The sequence below is a fragment of the Kogia breviceps genome, chromosome X (assembly GCF_026419965.1).
Source record: "Kogia breviceps isolate mKogBre1 chromosome X, mKogBre1 haplotype 1, whole genome shotgun sequence".
Lineage (NCBI taxonomy): Eukaryota > Metazoa > Chordata > Mammalia > Artiodactyla > Physeteridae > Kogia > Kogia breviceps.
Window position 1 is genome coordinate 689,916 of NC_081330.1, and position 24,967 is coordinate 714,882.

Below are 24,967 nucleotides of genomic sequence, written 5' to 3' on the forward strand. Positions count from 1 at the left end.
ATCCTGCGTTTCCTTAAGCTGCACCGTTGGGTGTGGCTGCAGCCTGATGACTGCTGGACAGCCGGGCATTCTTTGTTTCCTCTCCTGAGTTATCTCAGGGCTCACTGATGTCTGCGACATCCTTTGTTTACTGGTATGGCAGGCAGCGTTCTCAACATGGCTATATTTTGCTTATATGTTGGTAAAAGGCTTTATGCATTATGAATATTAACACATTGTTATATATCTTTCAAATATTTTTTCAGTCAGTCTGTCACTTGTACTTTAACTCCTTTGTGATGTGTTTTGTCCTATAAAAATTTTCAGTCTTTATATAGTCAGGATCTTTTCTCAGTCTTTAAATTTATATTTTTCTGGATATTTTTCATTTATGTTTTCTGCCTAGGAACATCTTCAGTACCTCTCAGAGATTATAAATATGGTCTACTATATTTTATTCTCTTACATTTACAGTTTTATGTTTACAATAAGCATTTTCATTGCTCTGGAAGTTACTTTGGGGTATAGAGCGCCGTGCCAGATAGGGATTTCCCCAAATGACAGCCAATTGGTCCAATCGATCCTTTCTTCACTAATTTGAAAATGCCTTTTTTATTATATACTAAAACGCTAAAATCTGTTCTGTTTCACTGATCTGTTACCACACTGTCTTAATGACTGCAACCTTGTGATATGTTTTGATATTTGTAGGGCATGTCTACCTTCATTTTACTTCTTTAAAATTTTAATTAACTATTAATGTACAGTTTTTCTTCATGAATTTTATTTACCTACTTTTGAATTAGCCAGTACAAATAACTCAAAAGGCAAAAAGATTATGCAAGAAAAAGCAAACTTTCCTTCCTCCCAGACTTCCAGTCCCATAGTCTGACCAGTTATCATTGCCCAGTTTTGTATATTCCCTTTCAGAAACAGTATATACGTATACAAGTGTATGTGCACATATTTCACACAGAAACAGAAGCACTATGTAGATTTTAACAATATATCTTGGATATCATTTCATATCAATATATGTAGGTCTACCTCATTCTTTCATTTTTGTAAGTTATGCTCTTATATATGCTGAATCCTATAAGGCTTTTCTGTTAATGTGAGAATTTGAGGACTATTTTTTACTTTTTATACAGAGATTATCAAACATACCCAGAAGTAGAGAGAATAGTAAAATAAACTTCTTTGAACCCATCACTGAGCTTCAACAGTTATCAACAAATGGCTAATCTCATTTTGTCTATAAACCAACTAGGCCTAACAGACATCTACAGACCAGGCCACCCAACTCCAATAGAATACATATTCTTCTCAAATGCACAAGAAACATTCTCCAGGATAGATTATACATTAGGCCACAAACCAAGTCTCAAAAAATTAAAAAAAAAACAACTATAGTTTAAAATTCCTTGTGAATATAGATACAAAAATCCTCCACATTATTAAGCCAAATCTAGCAACATTTTAAAAAGATCATACACTATAATCAAGTGAGATTTATCTCAGGAATGTAGGGATGGTTCAACATGTGAAAATTAATGCAATACAACATATTACTTGAATAAAGGACGAAAGCACATGATCATGTAATACGTGAAGAAAAAGGGCTTGACAAAATCCATTACCCATTCATGATAGAAAAAATTCTCAATGAACTAGCAACACAAATGCAAGGTCCTTAACTTGATGAAGAACATCGAAGAGAAACTTATAATACGCTGAAAGACTAAATGTTTTCCCCTTGAGATTAGGAACAAGTTAAGATGTGCACTCCTGGTGGGGCGGGGGCAGGAGCGGCAGCTCCAGGGGCGCCGAGGCCCCACTCACCCCATCATGCCGTTGCTGCCCAGACGCCACAGGCCCCCGTCCACCCCGCTGCGCCTGCAGAGGCTCGGGAAAGTGCCGGGTGAGCACGGGGTGGTCTCCACATCCTTGAATCTGCCCTTTTAGTTGTTCTCTTGACGTGACCGTAAGTCACCCAGAACTAACTGGGACGCCCAGTCCAGCGGTCGAAGGGGAACCGGAGGGTCTCTGCCTGACCGAAGTGGTAACCTGGCAGCAGGGGAAGCTGGCGAGAGGTTCTAGAAGTTGCCTGAGAACTTTGTGCCATCGGCAGCTCCTGCCTAAAATCGTCGGGAGCTGCTAAAATCGTCTTTAGGAAGGCTGGCAGCCAAGTCTGACACCCCAACGTTCCATACAAGGATAGACGGTGACTTGGGGGGTAATTTCCACATCCTGCTATTTGTGTTCAGGGTCGAGGCTTATGGACAACGAAGGGAAGACGAGGGAAGGACGATGGATGGATGCAAACGCATCCACGGAAGCATCGCCCCAGCTCCGAACTGGCTCGGCCTACTGCTGGCATTGCAGCAAAGGGGCAAGGCCAGGCCAGGCCCACAGACGGTGCCTCCTAACTTCACTGTTGACCCCAAGCACAGACTGTCCTACAGACGGGGCAGAAAGGATGATTTGGGTTCCTCGTCATGAGAAGTTTTTTGAGGTTTCTGTTTAAAATTTTAAAAGAGATTTAGAAACACTAGGCATATTTTGGTGGGAAAGCAGATGAAAGAAAAGCTTTTTCCTTCTGCGTGAAAACCTAAATATAAAGGTATAGCTTATACTAGGTGGGCGTTCCCACCTATAAGGGTCAAATTCAGAATAAAATTGAAGAGTGTTTGAAAATCAGCTCAATCAATGCCTAGTATGGAGGATGCAAAAATGAACTGGACACTGTCTTTTTTCATAAGAAGTTTATAATTTAGTAAGGAAAAAAAAAGAACAAGACTTGTGGAGAGAACATATTTCAAGAAGAGTGAATGCAATATGTAGTCTGGTTTGGCAAGAAAATAATGCTGCTGTAGAAGGGCATGGTGAGTGAGAAGCTCAATGGATGCGGTTAAAGATGTTGTGAAAGGCCCTACATACTCAGCTGGTTTTGAGCACAATTGAACGGATGAGGAACTTTTGTAAGTGTGAATTTGTGGTGCTGGAGCAATTGACTCTCCACATAGGAAAAAATTAAAGTATTACCTGCCATTATACACATAAATAATCTCCAGGTGAATAAAGATGTAAATGTAAAAGGCAAAATATACTTCGATAAGAAAATATAGGAGTGTGGACTTCCCTGGTGGTGCAGTGGTTAAGAATCCGCCTGCCAATGCAGGGGACACGGGTTCGAGCCTGGTCCGGGAAGATCCCACATGCCACGGAGCAACTAAGCCCGTGCGCCACAACTACTGAGCCTACACACAGCAACTACTGAAGCCCGCGTGCCTAGAGCCCTTGCTCTGCAACAAGAGAAGCCACCACGATGAGAAGCCCGCGCACCGCAACGAAGAGTAGCCCCCACTCGCTGCAACTAGAGAAAGCCCAGGCATAGCAATGAAGACCCAATGTAGCCCAAAATAAATGAATTAATAACTTTACAAAATAAGAAATAACGGATAAGTTATGCCAAGGTCCAGAGAATTACGTCATCTACCTGAACCAAAAGCTGTCCACACATCTTAAAAAAAAAAAAAAACATGAGGTGTACAAGGAGTACAAAGAAAGTTACACATGATTCATACAATACTAGGAAATGGAGGGTACCACAAACATCAAATTACCAGAAAATTGGTAAGTAGCAAACTTCAGCAAGAGCAACCTTCCTCCACTGCTGCAAGACTCTAGACTGATACTGGAGTTAGAAGAAAAGGCTTCTGTTTTATTTTTGTATTTCAATATAGTTGATATACAATATTATGTTAGTTTTAGCTGTGCTACATAGTTATTTGATATTTGCATACATTATGAAACGTTCACCACAGTAAGTCTAGTAACCATCTGTCTCCATACAAATTTATTGCAATATTATTACTTAGGCTGTATATGACATCTCCATGGCATATTTCTTATTTAAGTGGAGGTTTGTACCTCTTAACCCCCTTCACCTATTTTGCCCTTCCACCACCCTCCCCTCTGACAACCATTGGCTTCTTCTCTGTATCTTTGCTCCATTTTATTGCCTTTGCTTCTTCGTCAAATATCAGTTGACTATATTTGTGTGAGTCTAATTCTGGATTCTCTATTCTCTTCCAAAAGGAACTTTTTAAAATGGAACTTCATTATGTACTAGTACAAAAGAGGGGATGTTGGCATTAGATAGGAGCTGATTTTAACAGGAAAGAATATGGCCATATAGGCATATACGTTGGTCAATTTGATGGTGGGAAGATGAGGAATTTCTTTTCTGAATGCTTCTCCCTTCTCAGTGAAAACATAAGCACCTGAGAGTGAGGATCAGGAAGCAAGTATTAGCTGAATAAGTGGGAAGGTGAATTTCTAGGAAAGACATAATAGGATAGCTAGGTAGCTTGAGCGTCTGTTTGAGATTTTTTTTTTTTTTTTTTGGTGGTACGCGGGCCTGTCACTGCTGTGGCCTCTCCCGTTGCGGAGCACAGGCTCCAGACGCGCAGGCTCAGCGGCCATGGCTCACGGGCCCAGCCGCCCCGCGGCATGTGGGATCTTCCCGGACCGGGGCACGAACCCGTGTCCCCTTCATCGGCAGGCGGACCCTCAACCACTGCGCCACCAGGGAAGCCCTGTTTGAGATTTTTGGTCAACAATTTAAAGAAGCAGAGCTAAAAAAAAAAAAAAGAAGAAGAAGAAGAAGCAGAGCTGTGTGATTTTTCTCCTACATCATTCTGCTGCTTAGGTTCAGGCAAGGAATAGACTGTTAGTGGGTTTTACCAAATGAGTGGGTTTAAGACAAGACTGCAAGTAGAGGGCTTCCCTGGTGGCACAGTGGTTAAGAATCCACCTGCCAATGCAGGGGACACGGGTTCGAGCCCTGGTCCAAGCCCTGGTCCAGGAAGATCCCACATGCTGCAGAGAAACTAAGCCCGTGCGCCACAACTACTGAGCCTACAGTGCCCATGAGCCACAACGACTGAGGCCAAGTGCCACAACTACTGAAGCCTGCGTGCCTAGAGCCCGTGCTCCGCAACAAGAGAAGCCACCGCGATGAGAAGCCCGTGCACCACGCCAAAGAGTAGCCCCCGTTCGCCGCAGCTAGAGAAAACCCACGCACAGCAACAAAGACCCAATGCAGCCAAAAATAAATAAATTAAATAAATAATTTTTTTTAAAAAAGACTGCAAGTCGAAGTTGGATTTTTATCCTCATATCACAGAACCTCAGACATAGAGCCCAGTTGATATGTTCAGGGTTCTTAATGCTGCTTCTATGTTATCACTCTTCTATCCTTCCTCTCTTTTAAAGCTCGTGCAATCAGACAATTCCAACTGCCACCCTTGCTTAATGCTGTAATCAACTGTCCTCCTGGTCATGCCTGTTCATCCAGTGAAGGTTTTATCACTTGAACCACTGTTTTCCCTTCCACTATTGGGGAATTCAGGGCCCAAATGGTGGGAAAGGCTGAGGGGAAGCAGTGTCCTCAGCAGACATCCAAATTTCAATGACTAATGTCAGAAGGTGCAAGGAATTCTTCCTGAAGTGATTAAAATAATTTTAAATAAATGGAAAGGAAGCTTTAGTGAGAAGCCTAAGTAGCTGTCTGAGCAATTTTATGAAAAGAACAAACATTTTGAGCTTTATCTAGGCTCAAAGCCCTATGCTGTAGATACAAGGCAGCTTTTGTTTTCTGGAGGTAGGCCACACTTTTCTTGTTGATCCTAATTGTCTTGTACCTGATCTTATATCTCATTTATACTTTCAGATTATATTTAAGAATAAAGCAAGCCGACCATATAACATCTACCCTCATGGAGTCACTGATGTCAGTCCTTTGCACTCAGGGAGATTTCCAAAAGGTAAGTGTTACCTCAATTTTATAGGTCTTCCTTACCTGTAGATACAGATGAGGGCACAGCCTCAGTGACAACTAAAATCCTGCACATTTATCACCCCACCATCCTTATTCTCTTAAGTTTTATTTTATTTGAAAATATGTCTTTATTTTGTCTTCGCTTTTGAAGGATAATTTTGCTGGACATAGAATTCTGGGTTGAGATGGTTTCTTTTTCCTTTTAGCACATTCAAAATATAGTTTTACTATCTTCTTGCCTTTATAATAGCTAAATTCTATTCAGTCATTCTTCCCCTGTATGTCATTTTTCTCTGGCTGTGATTTTCTTCATATTTATCCTACTTGGGGTTCACTGATCTTCCTGTGAGTCACAATATTTGTATTTTTGTTTTTAATAGCCAGGCCTTTGTCCCCAGATGAAGTAATAAGTTGCACTTCTACTAGTCATGCATGAAAATATAATTTCCCACATCCTTGATAGCTAGAAGATAACCTGCTACTCTGGTGGGTGAAAAGTGGTATTTCATTGTTGCTTTAATTTTACTTGGGGATGAATATTTATTTTATCAAAATAACACATGCTTAAAATATTGAAAGGCTGTAAGTTCCACTCCCTAGAGGCATCCATTTTTAAGCATTTCTGTTTTAGATTTGGGGTAGTTATCTCTATAGCTCTAAAAACTCATTTATATGCTGCTCCTTTGGTTTCCAGCTTTAGACATTATATATTTATTTTGTGTTACATGAGGATTTAGCACTGTGCTTCTTCCCGTTCCCGTTGTTTTAGACTTTTATTAGTGCTTGTAGTTCCTCAACTATCATTAGAATTTTGAAAAACATGCTAAATACCTACGTTTTATACATTAAAGTACTAACAAGTTTCCCATTTCTTCTCCTCTATTCTTCCATTTCCCCACTGCTGCCAGCTATACCTTTACTTTTATAAAACTAAAGTTGATAACATTTACATTTTGCACCGTAATTTCAAATAACTCCTTGCTTTTTCTATATATTTATTCTAAACTTTAAAAGTCAAAAACCCAGCATTTATATTATTTTAGTATGTTTCTTATTATAAGTATATGAGTTTACTGCAGAACTAGGTGATATGCTATGATTATTCCTTTGTCCACAGTTCCAATGATTTTACTGTTAAGGTCAAGTGGATTATCCTTCTTTATTCTCTACCAGTAGTACAAAATCATGGTAAATTTTAGTTTGTTTTATATTAGGGCCATGCTGACCTTGGAATTTTTGTGTTTGTATTCCTGAAAAAAGACATTTTTTTCTTTTTTTATATATTTTGGTCTTTTTATTTTTATTTTATTTTATTTATTTTATTTTTTTTTTGTGGTACGTGGGCCTCTCACTGCTATGGCCTCTCCCGTTGCGGGGCACAGGCTCCGGACGCACAGGCTCTGTGGCCATGGCTCACGGGCCCAGCCGCTCCACGGCATGTGGGATCTTCCCGGACCGGGGCACGAACCCGTGTCCTCTGCATCGGCAGGTGGACTCTCAACCACTGCGCCACCAGGGAAGCCCAATATTTTGGTCTTTTTAAAATAAATTTATTTATTTTATTTTTGTCTGCGTTGGGTCTTTGTTGCTGCACGCGGGTCCGCTCTAGTTGTGGTGAGCAGCGGCTACTTCTCGTTGTGGTGCGCAGGCTTCTCATTGCGGTGGCTTCTCTTGTTGCAGGGCACAGGGTCTAGGCACGTGGGCTTCAGTAGTTGTGGCTCGCGGGCTCAGTAGTTGTGGCTCGCGGGCTCTAGAGTGCAGGCCCAGCAGCTGCAGTGCACGGGCTTAGCTGCTCTGTGGCATGTGGGATCTTCCTGGACCAGGACTCGAACCTGTGTCCCCCGCATTGGCAGGTGGACTCCTAACCACTGCGCCACCAGGGAAGCCCCGACTTTCTTTTCTTTTGTCAGGAGAAGAAATGTATGCCTTTTCACCATATCCCTTAGGTCTTCCAGCTTCTTAATCATGCTGTTTATTGGTATCTGAACCTTTTTTCTTGTAAAGGTGTTCTTGTAGTTCACCAGCTTACTATTCTAATTTGGATTATATGCTTTCTAGGCCTGCTACAAAGCTGCCAACTTTGGATTTTTTTTATTTGGACTTGTAGGCTAGTGCCATTACTGCTCCTATCTTGTACATTTCTGGTTTTTTGATTTCTTTTGTTTTTCTGGACGTATACCTTCAATATACTTCTGAATACATTTAGTATATAGGGGCAAAACTTTATGAGTTCTTCAATATGATATGATGTGTAGATAGGCTGGTTATAAATAATTTTCAGTTCACTGTTTCCTAATACTCATTGTTGCTGGTGAAAATTCTAATGCTAAATTGATTTGCAGTTCCTTTATGGGAAAAGAGCAATGTAACAGAATTCTGGGGAGATATTGAATGTGTACCCTAAAATTTGGAGGCATACGCAAATACAGTTCCTGGTAACTTGCTTTTTATGTGGAAAACTCTGAAGGCTTTACTGCTCATAACTAGCAGATAAGAAGAGAGGGTAAGAGTGGAGCAGTCTGCCCTTCTGCTGTTTGACCTGGCTAGGATGCATGAGTTTTCTCTGTAAAAAGTAGATACTGTTGCAAGTAGCTGGCTTGCTCTCTTTTGAAGATACCCTGCCTAAGAAGGCAGCCTGACAGGGTGAGGGATGCCAGAAATAATAGGCTCTTGCATATAACACTAGACATAAGAAGAGCTGGGGAGGGAGGAGGGTTGCAGAAGGATGACTGAAGTAGGCACCTCTCATGTATACGGTACTGAGGTCCCAACGGTTACTCCAAGGAAACCATCCATGCACCCTAAGAAGAGACCAGCATCTCAGCACCTGCCACGCAGAAAGCATTGGTCACCAAGCAGTGTTGTCAGAGAGAGTACTCACACAGCAGGACCTGTTCAGCAAAAAATCTATTTGCCCTTTGCTCTAATACCCATCTACCCTCACTCCCTATTATGTTAACCCTGACCTATGGTTGGGGAATGGATATAGACTGGATCTTTAGGTATTAAACTTATGCAAAAGTGAATTTTAATTACTAAAATCAGACAGTTCTTGTCCCGAGGACCCTTTAGCCCAAGGGCAGATTTTAATTCTTGCTTCCATTCCTCGCAGAGGCCAGATAGCACAAGTCTTGATGCCACATGTGAGTGAAAATTTCAGTGTGCTCTATTCAGGCCACTCTAGCTTTGTTGTGTCTTTTTTTTTTTGGCACTTGGGTTTTTTTTCTTCTTTATACATTTTCAGTTATGTATTTAAAGTGTTTAATAATATTATTATCTATTATTTCTGTTAGTGGGTAGACCTGCTCATTTCAACTCAACCTAACATGCAGCAGAAATCTCCTGAACCTACTTTTATTGTAAAAAGTTGTGTGAATCTTAAAGTGATAAGAGGTGCAAATTTAGTTTTCACTTATTGAGAAACTTTATATGTACATATAAATTTGTAGACCCATTGTAATAATGACACGATTACCAATATGTGCCTTGTTATACTTCTAATCAAACTATTTTGGGGTTTGGATGTGGGTAGGTGTGAAACATTTGAAAGATATGCCAGTTCTGCCAGGAGAGATATTCAAGTATAAATGGACAGTGACTGTAGAAGATGGGCCAACTAAATCAGACCCTCGGTGCCTGACCCGGTATTACTCAAGCTTCGTTAATCCAGAGAGAGATCTAGCTTCAGGACTCATTGGCCCTCTCCTCATCTGCTACAAAGAATCTGTAGATCAAAGAGGAAACCAGGTGAGTTCATCTCTTTCCGAGTGCTGGGTCTGCAGCTAAAATCGAATGATGATGCACATGAACTTCCAGATGGCATTTCCTGTATTCTCTCAGTGTACATCCACCTGTAGCCTGCAGAAAATATAGTAGTCTGCAATACTGAGCAAAAAGAGAAGTGAGCTGGGTTTCTCACTGCTTTTATTGAATTTGACTTTGGTGTAATAAACTTGCCTGCTGGATGGATAGGAGAGCCTGGGCCCTAGATTCTTTCTATAATACTCATTCTCAGTCTAAAATTCCTCTCTCCGTAAGTGATCTGGCCCATTTTTACGTGATTAATTACCACCTATTTTCAGATGACCCACAAATGTATATGACAGCTTAGACGTCTCCCCTGTGGGTGATTCAAAGACACCTCAAAACAAACACATGTGCAGCATCTAGCATACCGTGCGGTATTTTAGTAAGAGTTCCGTAAATATTTGTTGAGCAAAATTCAAGGCAATATGTAAAATGTTTCAGAATATGGTTAGACTTTGGACCACTTCTGCCATTTTAGAAAAAACTAAGTTAAATACTCTGAATTTAAAAAGCTTGATTCTTCACAAAAACTCATTGCTTGGCTGCAGAATAACTCATTGCCATATTGCTGAGGCTTGACTACATGTCCATTTGGTTATTTACGATATATAGGATTCCTACTAGTCTGAAAACATTTTATGAATTTTAATGCAGGTAAAACACGTGGCACACAAACCCAGAGAGGCATCAGTTTGGCCAAGTATCTTTCCTAATTTTTCCTAATTATAGTTTTCCATCAGTTTTTGGAAGAGGACTGAAATGTACCTATATTCTCCAGTCTCCTCCCCTCAGCATTTTCATTTATGTAGTAATAGTTTACACAAAATGAAATTTATACGTATTAGTGAAGTTTATGCACTAATTCTTAGCGGATTCAATTAGCAAGTGACTAACTCATAACTTCGGTTCATATACAAACAGCTCCTCCCCCCAAAATAACTTTCAACTTTGTAAACATAAAACTTAAAAGTGTTAGTAAACATTTTATGGTTCATGTTAGCTTTGTTATTTTACTTCTATTTTGTATTTTTAATTCTTCATAGATTGGTAGTCTTGTGGAAGGGCATTTGCTAGATGAAAGTTTAGGGAAGGCATTCACCTTACATGATTTGACTAAATTGTTTAAAAAAGACATTGAATAATCACTTGGGTCTTTAAAGAGTGAAAATTCTCTAATCTGAACATGGAGAGAATGAAGCTACAGACTCTACGAAAACAATCAGCCAGCATATAGCCTTGGATCTAGAACAAACTAAGTTTAATAGGTCCAGTCACCCTCTTGCCCTGAGGACACATTTGCTCTAAACATATACTCACTGCTCCCAGGCCCTGGGACATGCCATAATAGTGACCCTAGGGGGAAATGGCATTGAACCAGAGGATTGTAGATACATCATATGTATGGCATCACTTCCATCATAAACTGCTAATTTCTACCTGACAATACTAGTAGCAGTTCTTTCTTCCTTTCATTGCATGTAATTAATAGATGATGTCAGACAAGAGAAATGTCATCCTGTTTTCTGTATTTGATGAGAATCAAAGCTGGTACCTCACAGAGAATATTCAGCGCTTCCTCCCCAATGCAGATGGAGTGCAGCCCCAGGATCCAGAGTTCCAAGTCTCCAACATCATGCACAGTAAGTAAGGCAGCACTTGAGTCCAGTGGGTAATGGATAAAGGGAAACTGAAGACACCAAATTGATGTGCAGTTAATGCATTAATTTATATGCCACATAAGAGTCATAGTTCCTTAAATATTATTACATATGAACATATGCAATTTTATATAAATGCATAAATATGATCATATAATGCATATATTTTCTTTTAGAAGGCATCAAATATTCAGTGAAGTTTATTTTTTATTTTTATTATTTTTTAACATCTTTATTGTAGTATAACTGTTTTACAATAGTGTGTTAGTTTCTCCTTTGCAACAAAGTGAATCAGTTATACATATACATATGTTCCCATATCTCTTCCCTATTGCATCACCCTCTCTCCCATATCCAATTTTTAAAGAGTTTTTTTAATCATGAAAGGATGTTGAATCTTGACAAAGACAACTTGGCAAACGCAAATCAAAACCACAATGAAATATCACCTCACACCTGTTAGAATGCCTGTTATCAAAACCACAAAAGATAACAAGTGTCGGCAAGGATGTGCAGAATGGGACATTGTATGTTGTATATTGTTGGTAACTATGTAAGCTGGCACAGCCATTATGGAAAACAGTATGGAGGTTCCTCAAAAATTAAACATAGAGCTACCATATGATCCAGCAATCCCACTCCTGGGTATTTACCCTAGAGAAATAAAAACTTAGGTTCACACAAAAACCTGTCCATGAATGTATACAGCAGCTCTATCCATAATTGCTAAAACTTGGAAATAATCAGAGAACCTGGAGTCAGCTCCAAACCCCTGAGCCTTGAGCCAGGGACTCTGACAAGCAGCCCCAGGAAGGAAAGCCATATGAACAGAGGAGAAACCCCCCAAGGATGACTCTCTCTCTCTCTCTCTCTCTCTCTCTCTCTCTCTCTCTCTCTCTCTCTCTCTCTCTCTCTCTCTCTCTCTTCTTTTGGCTGTACCGCCTGGCATGCAGGATCTTAGTTCCCCTGAACAGGGATTGAACCTGTGCCCACTGCAGTGGAAGCGTGGAGTCTTAACCACTGGACCACCAGGGAAGTCCTAGACCATCTCCCTCTTAAATGGGGAGTTTATCCTAGCTACATGGGATTTATTTATACTAATTTGTGTTTCTGTTTTTTCTAAATTTTTAGTATTTTCTCCTTTATTTTTTGATCAATTAAGTGTTTTTAAATTCCGATTTTTCTTTACTATTTTGGGAGTTATGCACACGTCTTTTCCCATTGTGGGGGGAATACCTTTGAAATTTTACCCTTTATACACAGACTTGTTGTTTTGTTTCCAGCATTATTAATACAAAATTGTCATATAAAATTGTATAAGTTTAAGGTATATAGCACCATAGTGTTAGCTAACACCTCCACCAGATCACAAAATTACCATTTCTTTTTTGTGGTGAGAACATTTCATATCTACTCTTTTAGCAAGTTTCAAGTATATAATACAGTGTTATTAACAAAATCACCATGCTGATCCCCAGGACTTATTCCTCTTACATAGCTGGAAGTTTGTACCCTTGACCAACATCTCTGTCCATTTCCCACACACCCCCCTCAGCCCCTCGTAACCACAATTCTACTCTGTTTCTATGAGCTAATATTTTTTAGATTTCACATATAAGTGGAATCATACAATATTTCTCTTTCTCTGACTTATTTCACTGAGGATCACATTTCCCTGATGATTAGTGATGTTGAGCATCTTTTCATGTTCCACTTGACCATTTGTATGTCTTCTTTGGGAAAATGTCTATTCAGTTCCCCTGCCCATTTTTAAAATCAAATTGTTTTTGTCTGTTTGTTTGTTTTGTTATTAAGTTGTATGAGTTCTTTATATATTTTGGACATTAATCCCTGATCAGATACATGATTTGCAAATGTTTTCTCCCATTCCATAGGTGGTTGCCTTTTCATTCTGTTGATCATTTCTTTTGCTGTGCAGAATATTTTTAGTTTAATGTAGTCCCACTTATTTTTACTTTTGTTGCTTGTGCTTTAGGTGTCATATCCAAAAAATCATTGCAAAGACAAGTTTCCCTATGTTTTCTAGGAGTTTTACAATTTCAGGTCTTATGCTTGTCTTTAATCCATTTCAAGTTAATTTTTGTGTATCCTGTAATGTAAAGGACCAAATTCATTCTTCAGCATGTGGCTATTCAATTTTCCCAGCACCATTTATTGAAGAGACTATCCTTTCCGCATTGAGTATTCTTGGCTCTCTTGTCATTTATCAGTTGGCCATATATGTGAGTTTACTTCTGGGCTCTCGATTCTTTTCCATTGATTTATGTGTCTATTTTTATGCGAGTGCAATTCTATTTTAATCACTATATCTTTGTAGTGTAGTTCGAAATCAGGAAGTGTGAGGCCTCCAGCCTTGTTATTCTTTCTCAGGATTGCTTTGGCTATCCAGGGTCTTTTGTGGTTCCATATGAATAGTCATATTTTCCATCAGTGTTTACCAAATAGTTCACTCTTTCTGCTACTGTTTGGGATGCTCCCTTTGTCATATATTAAATTTCCATTTATATCTGTGTCTGTTTCTGGACTCTATTTTCTGATTGACATAATCATCTATACCTGCATTAAGACCATGCTTTTAATTATGATAGCTTTAAAATATCTTTTAACACTTTGTAGGGCAAGAAACTTTGATTCTCAATTAGTTGCACTAAGTTAGTGTCTGAGCATTGCTTAGTGGATTTGTGGGCCTCCATCTTGCAGAGTAAACAAATGTTTATTGAATGGATGGACAGATATATGTATGGAAGAGGCTTTCAGAAACAATTCTGTTTATAAATTGAAATCTGTGTTACTTTTTCTTACTTTTTATTTAGAAATAATTTCAAACTTTCAGAAATGCTGCAAGAATAGTAAAGTCCCATATACCCTTTATCCAGATTCACTCATTTTTAAGATTTTGCTATTTTTGCGTTATCATTCTCTCTTTCATCTATATATACTTTTTTATTACTTATTTTCAACTTGAGAATAGGTTGTAGATATCATGCCCCTTTATCTCTTAATACTTCATTGTGTATTTCCTATGAATAAAGATATTTGCTTATATAATCAAAGTGGAGTTATGAAATCCAGAAAATTTAACATTGATAGAATATATTATCTAATACATTTATATAATAAACTTATCTAATGGGTAGCCAATATTCCAGTTATATCAAGCAGTGCTGTCTTTTGTAGCATTTCCTCTCTCCGTTTCAGGGTCTAGTCATGGATCCAGTTGTCCTGCTTCTTTGAAATATGTTTCCTTGAATTTGGAACACTAGCAGATACTAATTTTGATCACCAGATCAAGAGTTTTTTTCTGTTTTTTTCCTCTCTGTAGTTATTATTTTTCTCCTTGCAACTAATAAGCAGTGTATAGGGAGATACTTTGAGACCATGCGAGTGTCCTGCTCCTCATCAAACTGCCGCCCACCATATAGCATCTAAATCCATCATTACTATGATGGTCTATGACTCTCCTCACTTTGAGATTGGAACCTAGCTGATCGAGTATTAACAATTTACTTTTTCGAAAGGTATAATGTTAACTCTTCTTGGGAATAAGGTAATGGGCATAAGATATAATCATTTCTAATCAGATCATGACAATCCAAAATAATAAATGCAGATACTGCTATAATCTTTTATTCTCCATTCTTTTTACAGGCATCAATGGCTATGTTTTTGATAGCTTGCAGCTGTCGGTTTGTTTGCATGAGGTGGCATACTGGTACATTCTAAGTATTGGAGCACAGACTGACTTCCTGTCTGTCTTCTTCTCCGGATATACCTTCAAACACAAAATGGTGTATGAAGACACACTTACCCTATTCCCCTTCTCAGGAGAAACTGTCTTCATGTCAATGGAAAACCCAGGTTAGTTATTTATATTATTCTTTTACTAACAGTGGTGTTTGCTTCACTAGCCATTCACATGTTCTTTTGCCCACTAGCTTACATTTGGGTAGATACTAAATGGTTCAGGTGATTTTGGTCATTACAAGGCATTTTAAAGAAAACACCACATCAAGTATTTAAGTTAAAAGTCTTTGTTCTAAAAAGTGCTTTTACTTGCCATTGGCCAAAATTTTAAGTGTGTTTACTAAATTGTAGTGGTGAATATACATTTATACATGCAGTTAACACACAGGGACTAAACATGTTTCTACGTGCCTTGTGAACATTGGTATTGCTGGGAAGTACATCGTAATCTCCTTTTGCACACATAACATCAAACCACTAAAGCCTTCTGGACAAATGTGGCTGTCAGCTTCTCGTCCTCTCTCTCCCTCCATAACTACTGTGAGGCTTTTGAGAGCAGCAGCCCAGTGATCGGGAGGAACACAGACCTGGCCTAACTCTAACACAGATTGTTGCAGTTTAGTAACAAGTGCTCCCTGTGCCCCCTACCCCCATCATCTGCAGAGGGAAGTACATAAAACTACCTACACACTGTAGTTATTCTCTTACACTTATGGCTTTTCTGGAGATAAATTCTCATGGGGAAATTTCTTGGAAATAAAAACCAATCTCATCATATAAAAATATAGATTCACCTTCATACCCAGAAACTTATCTTACTTCGAGAAATGCAGTTTTGTAAGAAGTGAGTGAAGAACCTGACAAAACTCCAATAACACCTCTGAAAGTATCTTGTTTATTCGTGTTTATGTCTTTGTTATCTGTTTTCCAGCTAAGTTGTAAGGTCTCTAAGGACAGGGACCTTGTTATCTTGCTCATCACTGAATCCCGAATGTTTACAGTGCCTGGCCTATAGTAGACGCTTAATAAACATTTTTTCGATGAATGAATGAATTAAATACCTGCAAAAATATTATAAAACAGTATGCATAATATGGTTGTAATTGTCGAAACCAAAGAAAGAAAGAAAGTTTGTGTGTGTGTGTGTGTGTGTGTGTGTGTGTGTCTGTGTGTAGGCAGAGAAAGATAATTAAAATATCAATATTTATAGAAGCTTTTAAACTACTTTGGTGATCATTTAAATTCTTAAGACAAATTAAAACTCTGCTTTATGTGTCTTGAGGGAAAAGTCTGTTGTTCCCTTTTCTTTATCCTTTTGTGTCTGGTTTATTTCACTTGGCATAATTTTCACTCAGCTTCTCTCAGCCAGAGTCATCCACATTGTGATATGTGTCAGTGCATCATTCTTTTTAAAAAAATTTTATTTATTTATTTTTTTAAATTTATTTATTTTCAGCTGCATTGGGTCTTTCATTGCTGCTTGTGGGCTTTCTCTAGTTGCGGCGAGCGCAGGCTTCTCATTGTGGTGGCTTCTTTTGTTGCAGAGCATGGGCTCCAGGCACACGGGCTTCAGTAGTTGTGGCGCACAGGCTTAGTTGCTCCACAAGGGCATGTGGGATCTTCCTGGGCCACGGCTCGAACCCGTGTCCCCGGCATTGGCAGGTGGATTCTTAACCACTGTGCCATCAGGGAGTTCCCTGTCAGTACATCATTCTTGCAGCTCACTTTACACCCTGCTTTAACCGCATATCACCACAAAAAAAGATAATTATGTGATGTGATAAAGGCACATAGCTACCACTATGATGGTAATCCATATTGCAATATATAAATGTATCAAATCAATACACTGTAAAGGTTAAACTTACACAGTGGTCTATCAATTATATCTCAATAAAAAAAGAAACTATAGTGAGCAGGTTGGTCACCTGTTTCTGTAAATAATGTTTTGCTGGAACATATACACAAAAGATATACAATTAATTTTTGTATATTGACCTTGTATCTTGCAGTCTTGCTAAATTCACTGTAAGATCTGGCAATTATTTTATAGATTCCCATAAGATTTTCTTGTACACAATCAAATTGTTGAAAATATTGACAGTTTCAGTTTTTCCTTTCCAACACTTATGCCTTTTATTTCTTTTTTTCTGTGCCTTACTTTTGAATAAAACTGGTAAGAGCAGGGAAAAAAACCCACATATCAGAAGTTTTGATGAGTACTTTTTATTATCAATTATATTAAAATATTAGAAATCTTTTCTAATATCCATTGTGACTTCTTTTATTCATAATTATTAAAACTGGTTTACTAAATTCCTAAACGTATGGGTATTTTCTAGTTTTCTGTTGTTCATTTCATATTTTTACTTCACTGTGGTCATATAACATACTCTACATGATTTCAGTTCTTTGAAATGTGGTGAGACTTGCTTTATGCCCAGCATATGGTTTACTTTGGCTAATGGCTTGTTGGAACTTAAGATGAATGTGTCTTTGCAGTTGTTAGGTGGACTGTTACATGTATGTCAAGTTGCTTTATCATTTTGTTAAAATCCTTATAAGTTTACTGATATTTTGTCTGCTTCTTACAGTTACTGAGAGAACTGTTAAGACCTCTACCTATAATTGTTGGGTTTGTTGTTTCAAAATAAATGAGGCAAAATTAAATCAGGTGCTTACAAATTTAAGATTGTTATGTACTCTTGTTAAATTAACCATGTTATCATTGTGAAATGTCCTTCTTTTTCTGAAGTAGTACTTGTTGCCATAATATCTGCTTTTTCTGAAATTTATGTGCCTCAATCACCTTTATTTTGGTTAATGTTTGTGTGGTATATACTTTTTCCATTCTGGTACTTTCAACCTATCTATGCACTTACATTTATAGTGTATCTCCTTCACATTTCTTATAGTGCACGTCTGCTGGTTAATTAATTTTATCAGGTTTTGCTTGTCTAAAAAGTCTTCATTTCTCCTGAAATTGTGAATAATATTTGCACTGTGTACATACCAATGAAAATAGCTCTTGGACAAATCTAGAACAGAATGAAGAAGTATCAGAAACACTGTGGAGCACAAAAATGAGGATGGCCAAATAGAAGAGTGTATCAAAAATTTGACTTGTGTCATTCTGTCCCTCAGTCTGAAGCAGCTTGGTGCCAAAGGGGATCCCCTCTAAGGGATTTCTTCCCATGGGGAAAGGACAACAGGAGAACTGTAACACCTCTTGTCACCACCAGGAACACTAGCAGCCTTCACCACCTGAGGAGCTCCATAGTCTTCACAGATACTGGAGCCAGGTGATGCACCTGCTCAGAGTCCAAGCCACTGCACTCCCCCCAGAGGAGGAGCTGCATCCTCCCCTCAGGGCTTAGGCCTCCCCCAGCACCCACCATCTTCAGGGCTTGAGTTGCTGGTGTGCTTGCAACTCAGAGCCTGAGGACCCCATCATCCCTGGGGCCCATGTTGCTGCTCTACCTTGCCCCCCCAAGCACCAAGACACCACTGCACCCCATCCACCAGGACCTGAGCTGATGTGGCATGCCCTAAGAGAATGTGGACCCCAGCTTCATTGGCTATCTGTGCATGCCTGTGCCTTTGAAACTGGCACCACTACAGCAGATGCGCTCACACTCCAAGCTCAGGAACCATGAACTACTGAACCATGTCACTCTGAGCATCTGCACCCCAAACACTGGCACCACCATCAATGCGTGTACATCTCTGTCCCAGAACCCAGCACTGCCACCAAGGCCTGTGTGCTCACATGCCAGACACAGCACCAAGAAGAATCCCCTCATCCAGGACCTCAGTCTGCGGGTGAAAAGAATAACAAGAGGACCCCCACATCCTTTGCCATCTAGGAGGCCAACAACCCTCACCACTACTGCCATCACAGGCACTCACAGCCTTGACCATCAAGGACCCTCCACAGTCTTCGCTGACATTGACCTCAACTGACAGAGCTGCATGGAGACTATGCTGTTGTGCCCTCCCTGGAACTGGAGCTGCTGAACTGCAGAAGAAAGAAAAAGAGAAAGAGGGAGGGAGGGAGGAAAGGAGGAAGGAAAGAAAAGAAAGGGAGGGAGGGAGGGAGGAAGGAAGGAAGGAAGGAAGGAAGGGAAAGAAAGAAAGGAAGGAAGGAAGGAAGGAAGAAAGAAAAAATAAAAGAAAAGGAAAGAAAGAAAGAACCCAGAAATCCTGGAGCTAAAGAATATAATGAACAAAATGAAAAATGCAATAGAGAACTTCAACGACATACTTGATTAAGCAGAAGAAACAATCTGCAAACTCAAAGATAAATCTTTTGAAATTATCCAGTCAAGAGGAGAAAAAAAAAATGAAGAAAGCCTACAGGATTTATAGAATACCATTAAATTTTTCCAGAGAAGACATACAAGTGACCAACAGGTATGTGAAAATGTTCTCAACATCACTAATCATCAGGGAAATGCAAATCAAAACCATAGTGAGATATCAGCTCAGACCTGTCAAAATGGCTATTATGAAAAAATCACATGATAATAAGTGTTGGCAAAGATGTGGAGAAAGGGGAATCCTTGGGACTTCCCTGGTGGTCCAGTGATTAAGACTCCATGCTCCCAATGCAGGGGGCCTGGGTTCAATCCCTGGTCAGGAAACTAGATCCTGCATGCCGCAACTAAGATCCCGCATGTTGCAACTAAAGATCCTACATGTCACAATGAAGATCCCACGTGCCACAACTAAGACCCAGCACAGCCAAATACATAAATAAATATTTTTTAAAAAGAAAGAAAGAAAGAAAAGGGAATCCTTGTGCACTGTTGGTGGGAATATAAATTGGTGCAGCCATTATGGAGAACAGTATGGAGTTTCCTCAAAAAATTAATAGAACTACCAGATGATCCAGCAATCCCATTTCTGGTATATATACAAAGGAAATGAAATCAGGATCTTGAAGAGATATCTGCACTCCCATGTTTATTGCAACATTATTCACAATAGCCAAAACATGGAAACAACCTAAGTGTCCATTGATGAATGAATGGAAGAGTAGAAGGACCTTGAGCTCACCTGCTCTCACAGGCACACCAAATCACAACTATTTTCAGAACAACCATCAGTGGAAAAGACTGGAACCTACCAGAAAAGATTGTCTACAACTAAAGATATAAAGAAGGAACCACAATAAGATGGGTAGGAGGGGCATCATCATGATATAGTCAAATCCCATACCCCTGGGTGGACAATTCACAAATGGGAGGATAATTACCATTGCAGAGGTTCTCCCCAATGAGAGAGGGGTCTGACCCCATGTTGGGCTCCATAGCCTGTGGGTCATATACTGGGAAAACGAGCCCCCAGAGCATTTGGCTTTGAAGGCCAGCAGGGCTTACTCTCGAGAGTCCCAGAAAGCTGTGGGAAGTAGAAACTGTACTCTTAAAGGGTGCACACAAACTCTCATGCTCCAGGATCCAGGGCAGAAGCAGTAATAGGAGCCTGGGTCAGACGTACCTGCTGATCTAGAGAGTCTCCCAGAGAGGTAGGAGGCAATTGCAGCTCACTCTGGGGACACAGACACTGGTGGCAGCCATTTGGGGAACTGATTCTACCAGGAGGACACTGGTGCTGGTAAGTACCATTGTGAAATACTCCCTGTAGCTTATAAGCCTCAGGACCCATCCCTGCCTGTAGGCAAAAGTGCTGAGACACCTCATGCCAAGCAACTAACTGGGCATGGGCACAGCTCCACCCACCAACAGACAGGCTGCCTTCAGACCCCCTGAGCCCACAGCTGCCCCTGGACATGGCCCTGCCCACCAGAGGGCACGGGATCTGCCCCACAAACCCCAGTGTGCAGGCACCAGTCCCGGGACCCCCAGGGACCTCCAGCCAGAGACCCTGGGACCCAGCTTCACCCACCAGTAAGCAGGCACCAGCCTCAGAACCCCCAGTCTCTGGCCCTACCCTCCAGTGAGCCTGGTCTAGCCTTGGGACCAGCTTCACCCACCAACAGGTGTCACTCTTTGTCACTATTTGCTGTCACTATTTGCAGATGACATGACACTATACATAGAAAATCCTAAAGACACCACCAAAAAACTACTAGAGCTCATCAATTAATTCAGTAAAGTTGTAGGGTCCAAAAATAATATACAGAAAATCTGTTGCATTTCTATACACTAACAACAAACTATCAGAAAGAGAAATTAAGGAAACAATCACATTTACAATCATGTAATAAAGAATAAAATACCTAGGAATAAACCTGCTTAAGGAGGCAAAAGATCTGTCCTCAAAAATCTATAAGATGCTGATGAAAGAAATCAAAGATGACAGAAACAGATGGAAAGATATACCATGTTCTTGGATTAGAAGAATCAATATTCTCAAAATGACTATACTACCCAAGGCAATCTACAGATCCAATGGAATCCCTATCAAATTACCAATAGCATTTTTCACAGAACTAGAACAAAAAATTTTTAAATCTATATGTAAACACAAAAGATAATGAATAGTCAAAACAATCTTGAGAAGGAAAAACAGAACTAGAGGAATCATGTGCCCTGACTTCAGACTATACTACAAAGCTACAGTAATCAAAACAGTATGGTACTGGTACAAAAAACAGAAACATAGATCAATGGAACACGATAGAGAGCCCAGAAATAAACCTACACACTTATGGTCAATCTACAACGAAGGGTGCAAGAATATACAATGGAGAAAAGACAGTCCCTTCAATAAGTAGAGCTGGGAAAACTGGACAGATACATGTAAGAGAATGATATTAGAAATTCTCTAAGACCATATACAAAAATAAACTCAAAATAAATTAAAGACCTAAATGTGAAACCAGATACTATAAAACTCCTAGAAAAAAACATAGATGAGACACTCTATGACATAAATAGCAATATTTTTTTGGATCTGTCTCTTAAAGGAGATAAAAGCAAAAATAAACAAATGGGACCTAATTAAACTTAAAGCTTCTGCACAGCAAAGGAAACCATTGACAAAACAAAAACAAAAAGACCACCTACTGGGACTTCCCTGGTGGTCCAGTGGTTAAGAATCCGCCTTCCAATGCAGGGGATGTGGGTTTGATCCCTGGTCAGGGAACTAAGATCCCACATGCCACGGGGCAACTAAGCCCATGCATGCTCTAGAGCCCATGCGCCACAACTGGAGAGAAGCCTGCCTGCCACACAAAAGATCCCGCGTGCTGAAACTAAGACCCAACACAGCCAAATAAATAAATATTTTTTTAAAAAGACAACTTACTGAATGGGAGAAAATATTTGCAAATGATATGACCAACAAGGGGTTAATATCCAAAATATGTAAACAGCTCACACAACTCAACATCAAAAAAACAAACAACCCAATTTTTAAAATGGTCAGAAAGCCTGAATAGACATTTTTCCAAAGAAGACTTACAGATGGCTGAGAGGCACCTGAAAAGGTGCTCACTATCATTAATCATCAGAGAAATGCAAATCAAAACCACAATGAGATATCACCTCACACTTGTCAGAATGGCCATCATCAAAAAGACAACAAATAGCAAATGTTGGCAAGGATGTGGAAAAATGAAAGGCTAATACAATATTGGTGGGAATGCAAATTGGTGCAGCCACCATGGAAAACAGTATGGAGGTTTCTCAAAAAACTAAAAATAGAACTACTGTATGACCCAGCAATTCCACTCCTGGGTATGTATATCAAAAAAAAAAGAAAACTCTAATTGAAAAGACAGATGTGTACCCCAATGTTCATAGCAGCATTATTTACAATTGCCAACCTGAGTGTCCATCAACAGATGAATGGATAAAGAAGATGTAGTATATATATATATATATATATATATATATATATATATATATATATATATATATATATACAATGGAATACTACTCAGTCATTGAAAAATGAAGTTTTGCCCTTTGCAACAACATGGATGGACTTGGAGGGTATTATGCTAAGTGAAATATGTGAGACAGAGAAAGACAAATACTGTATGATATCACTTATATGTGGAATCTAAAAATTACAACAAACTAGTGAATATAACAAAAAAGCAGCAGACTCACAGATACAGAGAACAAACTAGTGGTTACCAGTGGAGAGAGGGAAGGGGGTAGGGGCACGATAGGGAAAGGGGATTAAGAGGTACAAACTACTATGTATAAAATAAATAAGCTACAAGGATATATACTATGACACAGGGAATATAGCCAATATTTTGTAATAATGATAAATGGAGCATAACCAAAAATTGTGAATCACTATGTTGTACACCTGAAACTTATATAATATTGTACATCAACCATACCTCAATGAAAAAGAAGAAAATTTTTAATAAAAAAATTAAAATTAAAAAGCTCTGAAAAAAATATATATATGATGGGATATTACTCATCCATTAAAAAAGACAATATGGATGAACCTGGAGGGCATTAAGCTAAGTGAAATAAGCCAGACAAAGACAAATATTGTATGGAATCACTACTACGGGAAATCTTTTTGAAAAAAAGAAAAAGAAAAGGTAGAACTCACAGAAACAGATAGTAGAATGGTGGTTATACCATGTTTTGTAATCTTTTTTCCCCTCACTTAATAATGTATTTGATGTTTTTCTATGTCAATAAATATAGATGAACATCATAATTTTAAAAGATTGGTTAATATTCCATGCTAGGAATATTGCACATGCTAGGGATATTGCACTATCATTAAAGAGCTCTTGTCTAATGAAGCCTGAGGTGTGCTCCTACCCACTTGTGATCGGCTGGGCTCTGTCTCTCTAGGTTACTTTGATAGGAACTAGCTTCAGGATTGAATATCAGCCTAAAAAAGTAATTAGTTCATTGAAAGCCCCAGGTATAACACTGAGGTCGGAGGCAGGTCCGTATATTTGTAGTGCTGACCAAATCTCAAACTTGGCTAGGTGTCTTATGCCTGTTTCAGAAGTTGGAGTGGGAGATTGGCAGCTGAGGTGTCTCCAGGGGAATTATAATTTAATTTTCTTGTCATCTGTGGTTATATCTCCTTTCTCATTTCAAATTTTATATGTGTGGAATTTCTTATTTTTATTTGGTTATTTATTTTATTGAGTTTTAATCAAAGAATCAACTCTTCTTTAAGCTCTTGGATTGAAATTTATTAATTAATTACTATAATGTTTTAATTTATTTTTATTCACACATGTAATACAAAAAGATGTTCTCATTACAAAAATTCAACCAGTACAGATATAACTAAAGTTCCTCCTGATCACTATTCCCAATCCCAGGCCCTTCTCAGAGTATGGATGTCATTCTAGACCTGTTTATGGAGTTTCATTTCCCCTTTTCTCACCCAATTACTGTCTTCCTCAGGAAAAGGAAGCATTAGATTTATCTAAGTTATAACAGTGGAATTTTTAGAGTGAAAAACCTTATTTAAATTACTCATTTTGGCTCCAATACTGGTGTACTCTGACCCAACATGGTTTTATACCATCAAAAATATGCTTTAAATATCATGAAATTGGGTTCTTGTATCCCATGTCTTTGTATTTTTTAATATACTCCTTTATTTTGGTAGAAGACATTCTCTAATCACTTCCTGAGAATGGCTGAATTAGAGGTAGATCTACTGAGTCCTTGTATATTAGAAAATGTCTTTATTTTCATTTCCCATTTGAGTGATTATCTGGCTGCACGGAGATTGCAGTGTGCATTAATTCCAAAATGTTTGACCACAGGAACCTTTTCCGTGGGCACCCATTGTCTCATAGGGCTCTGTGGAAATACGCTTTGAGAACAGTTTTCTCTTTGAGGAACAGCTGTATTCAGTTAAGATTTTGCTTGCAAATATTGTGACTTGATGAGACTGTTCAGGTACCTGATGGATACCTTAGTAAAGGTGTATTTGTTTTCAT

The 24,967-nt window shown here is 39.0% G+C and overlaps 1 protein-coding gene across 3 annotated transcripts in view; it reads left to right on the forward strand.

The window, feature by feature from the left end:
• F8 (coagulation factor VIII) overlaps positions 1–24,967 on the forward strand; it is a 105,221-nt gene that overhangs the window by 31,466 nt on the left and 48,788 nt on the right. For all 3 annotated transcript variants that reach the window (XM_059051295.2, XM_067023634.1, XM_067023635.1), the window contains exons 10-13: positions 5,717–5,810; positions 9,357–9,571; positions 11,121–11,271; positions 14,959–15,168. In XM_059051295.2, coding sequence (XP_058907278.1) covers positions 5,717–5,810; positions 9,357–9,571; positions 11,121–11,271; positions 14,959–15,168 — 670 coding nt within the window. The remainder of the gene's footprint in view (positions 1–5,716; positions 5,811–9,356; positions 9,572–11,120; positions 11,272–14,958; positions 15,169–24,967) is intronic.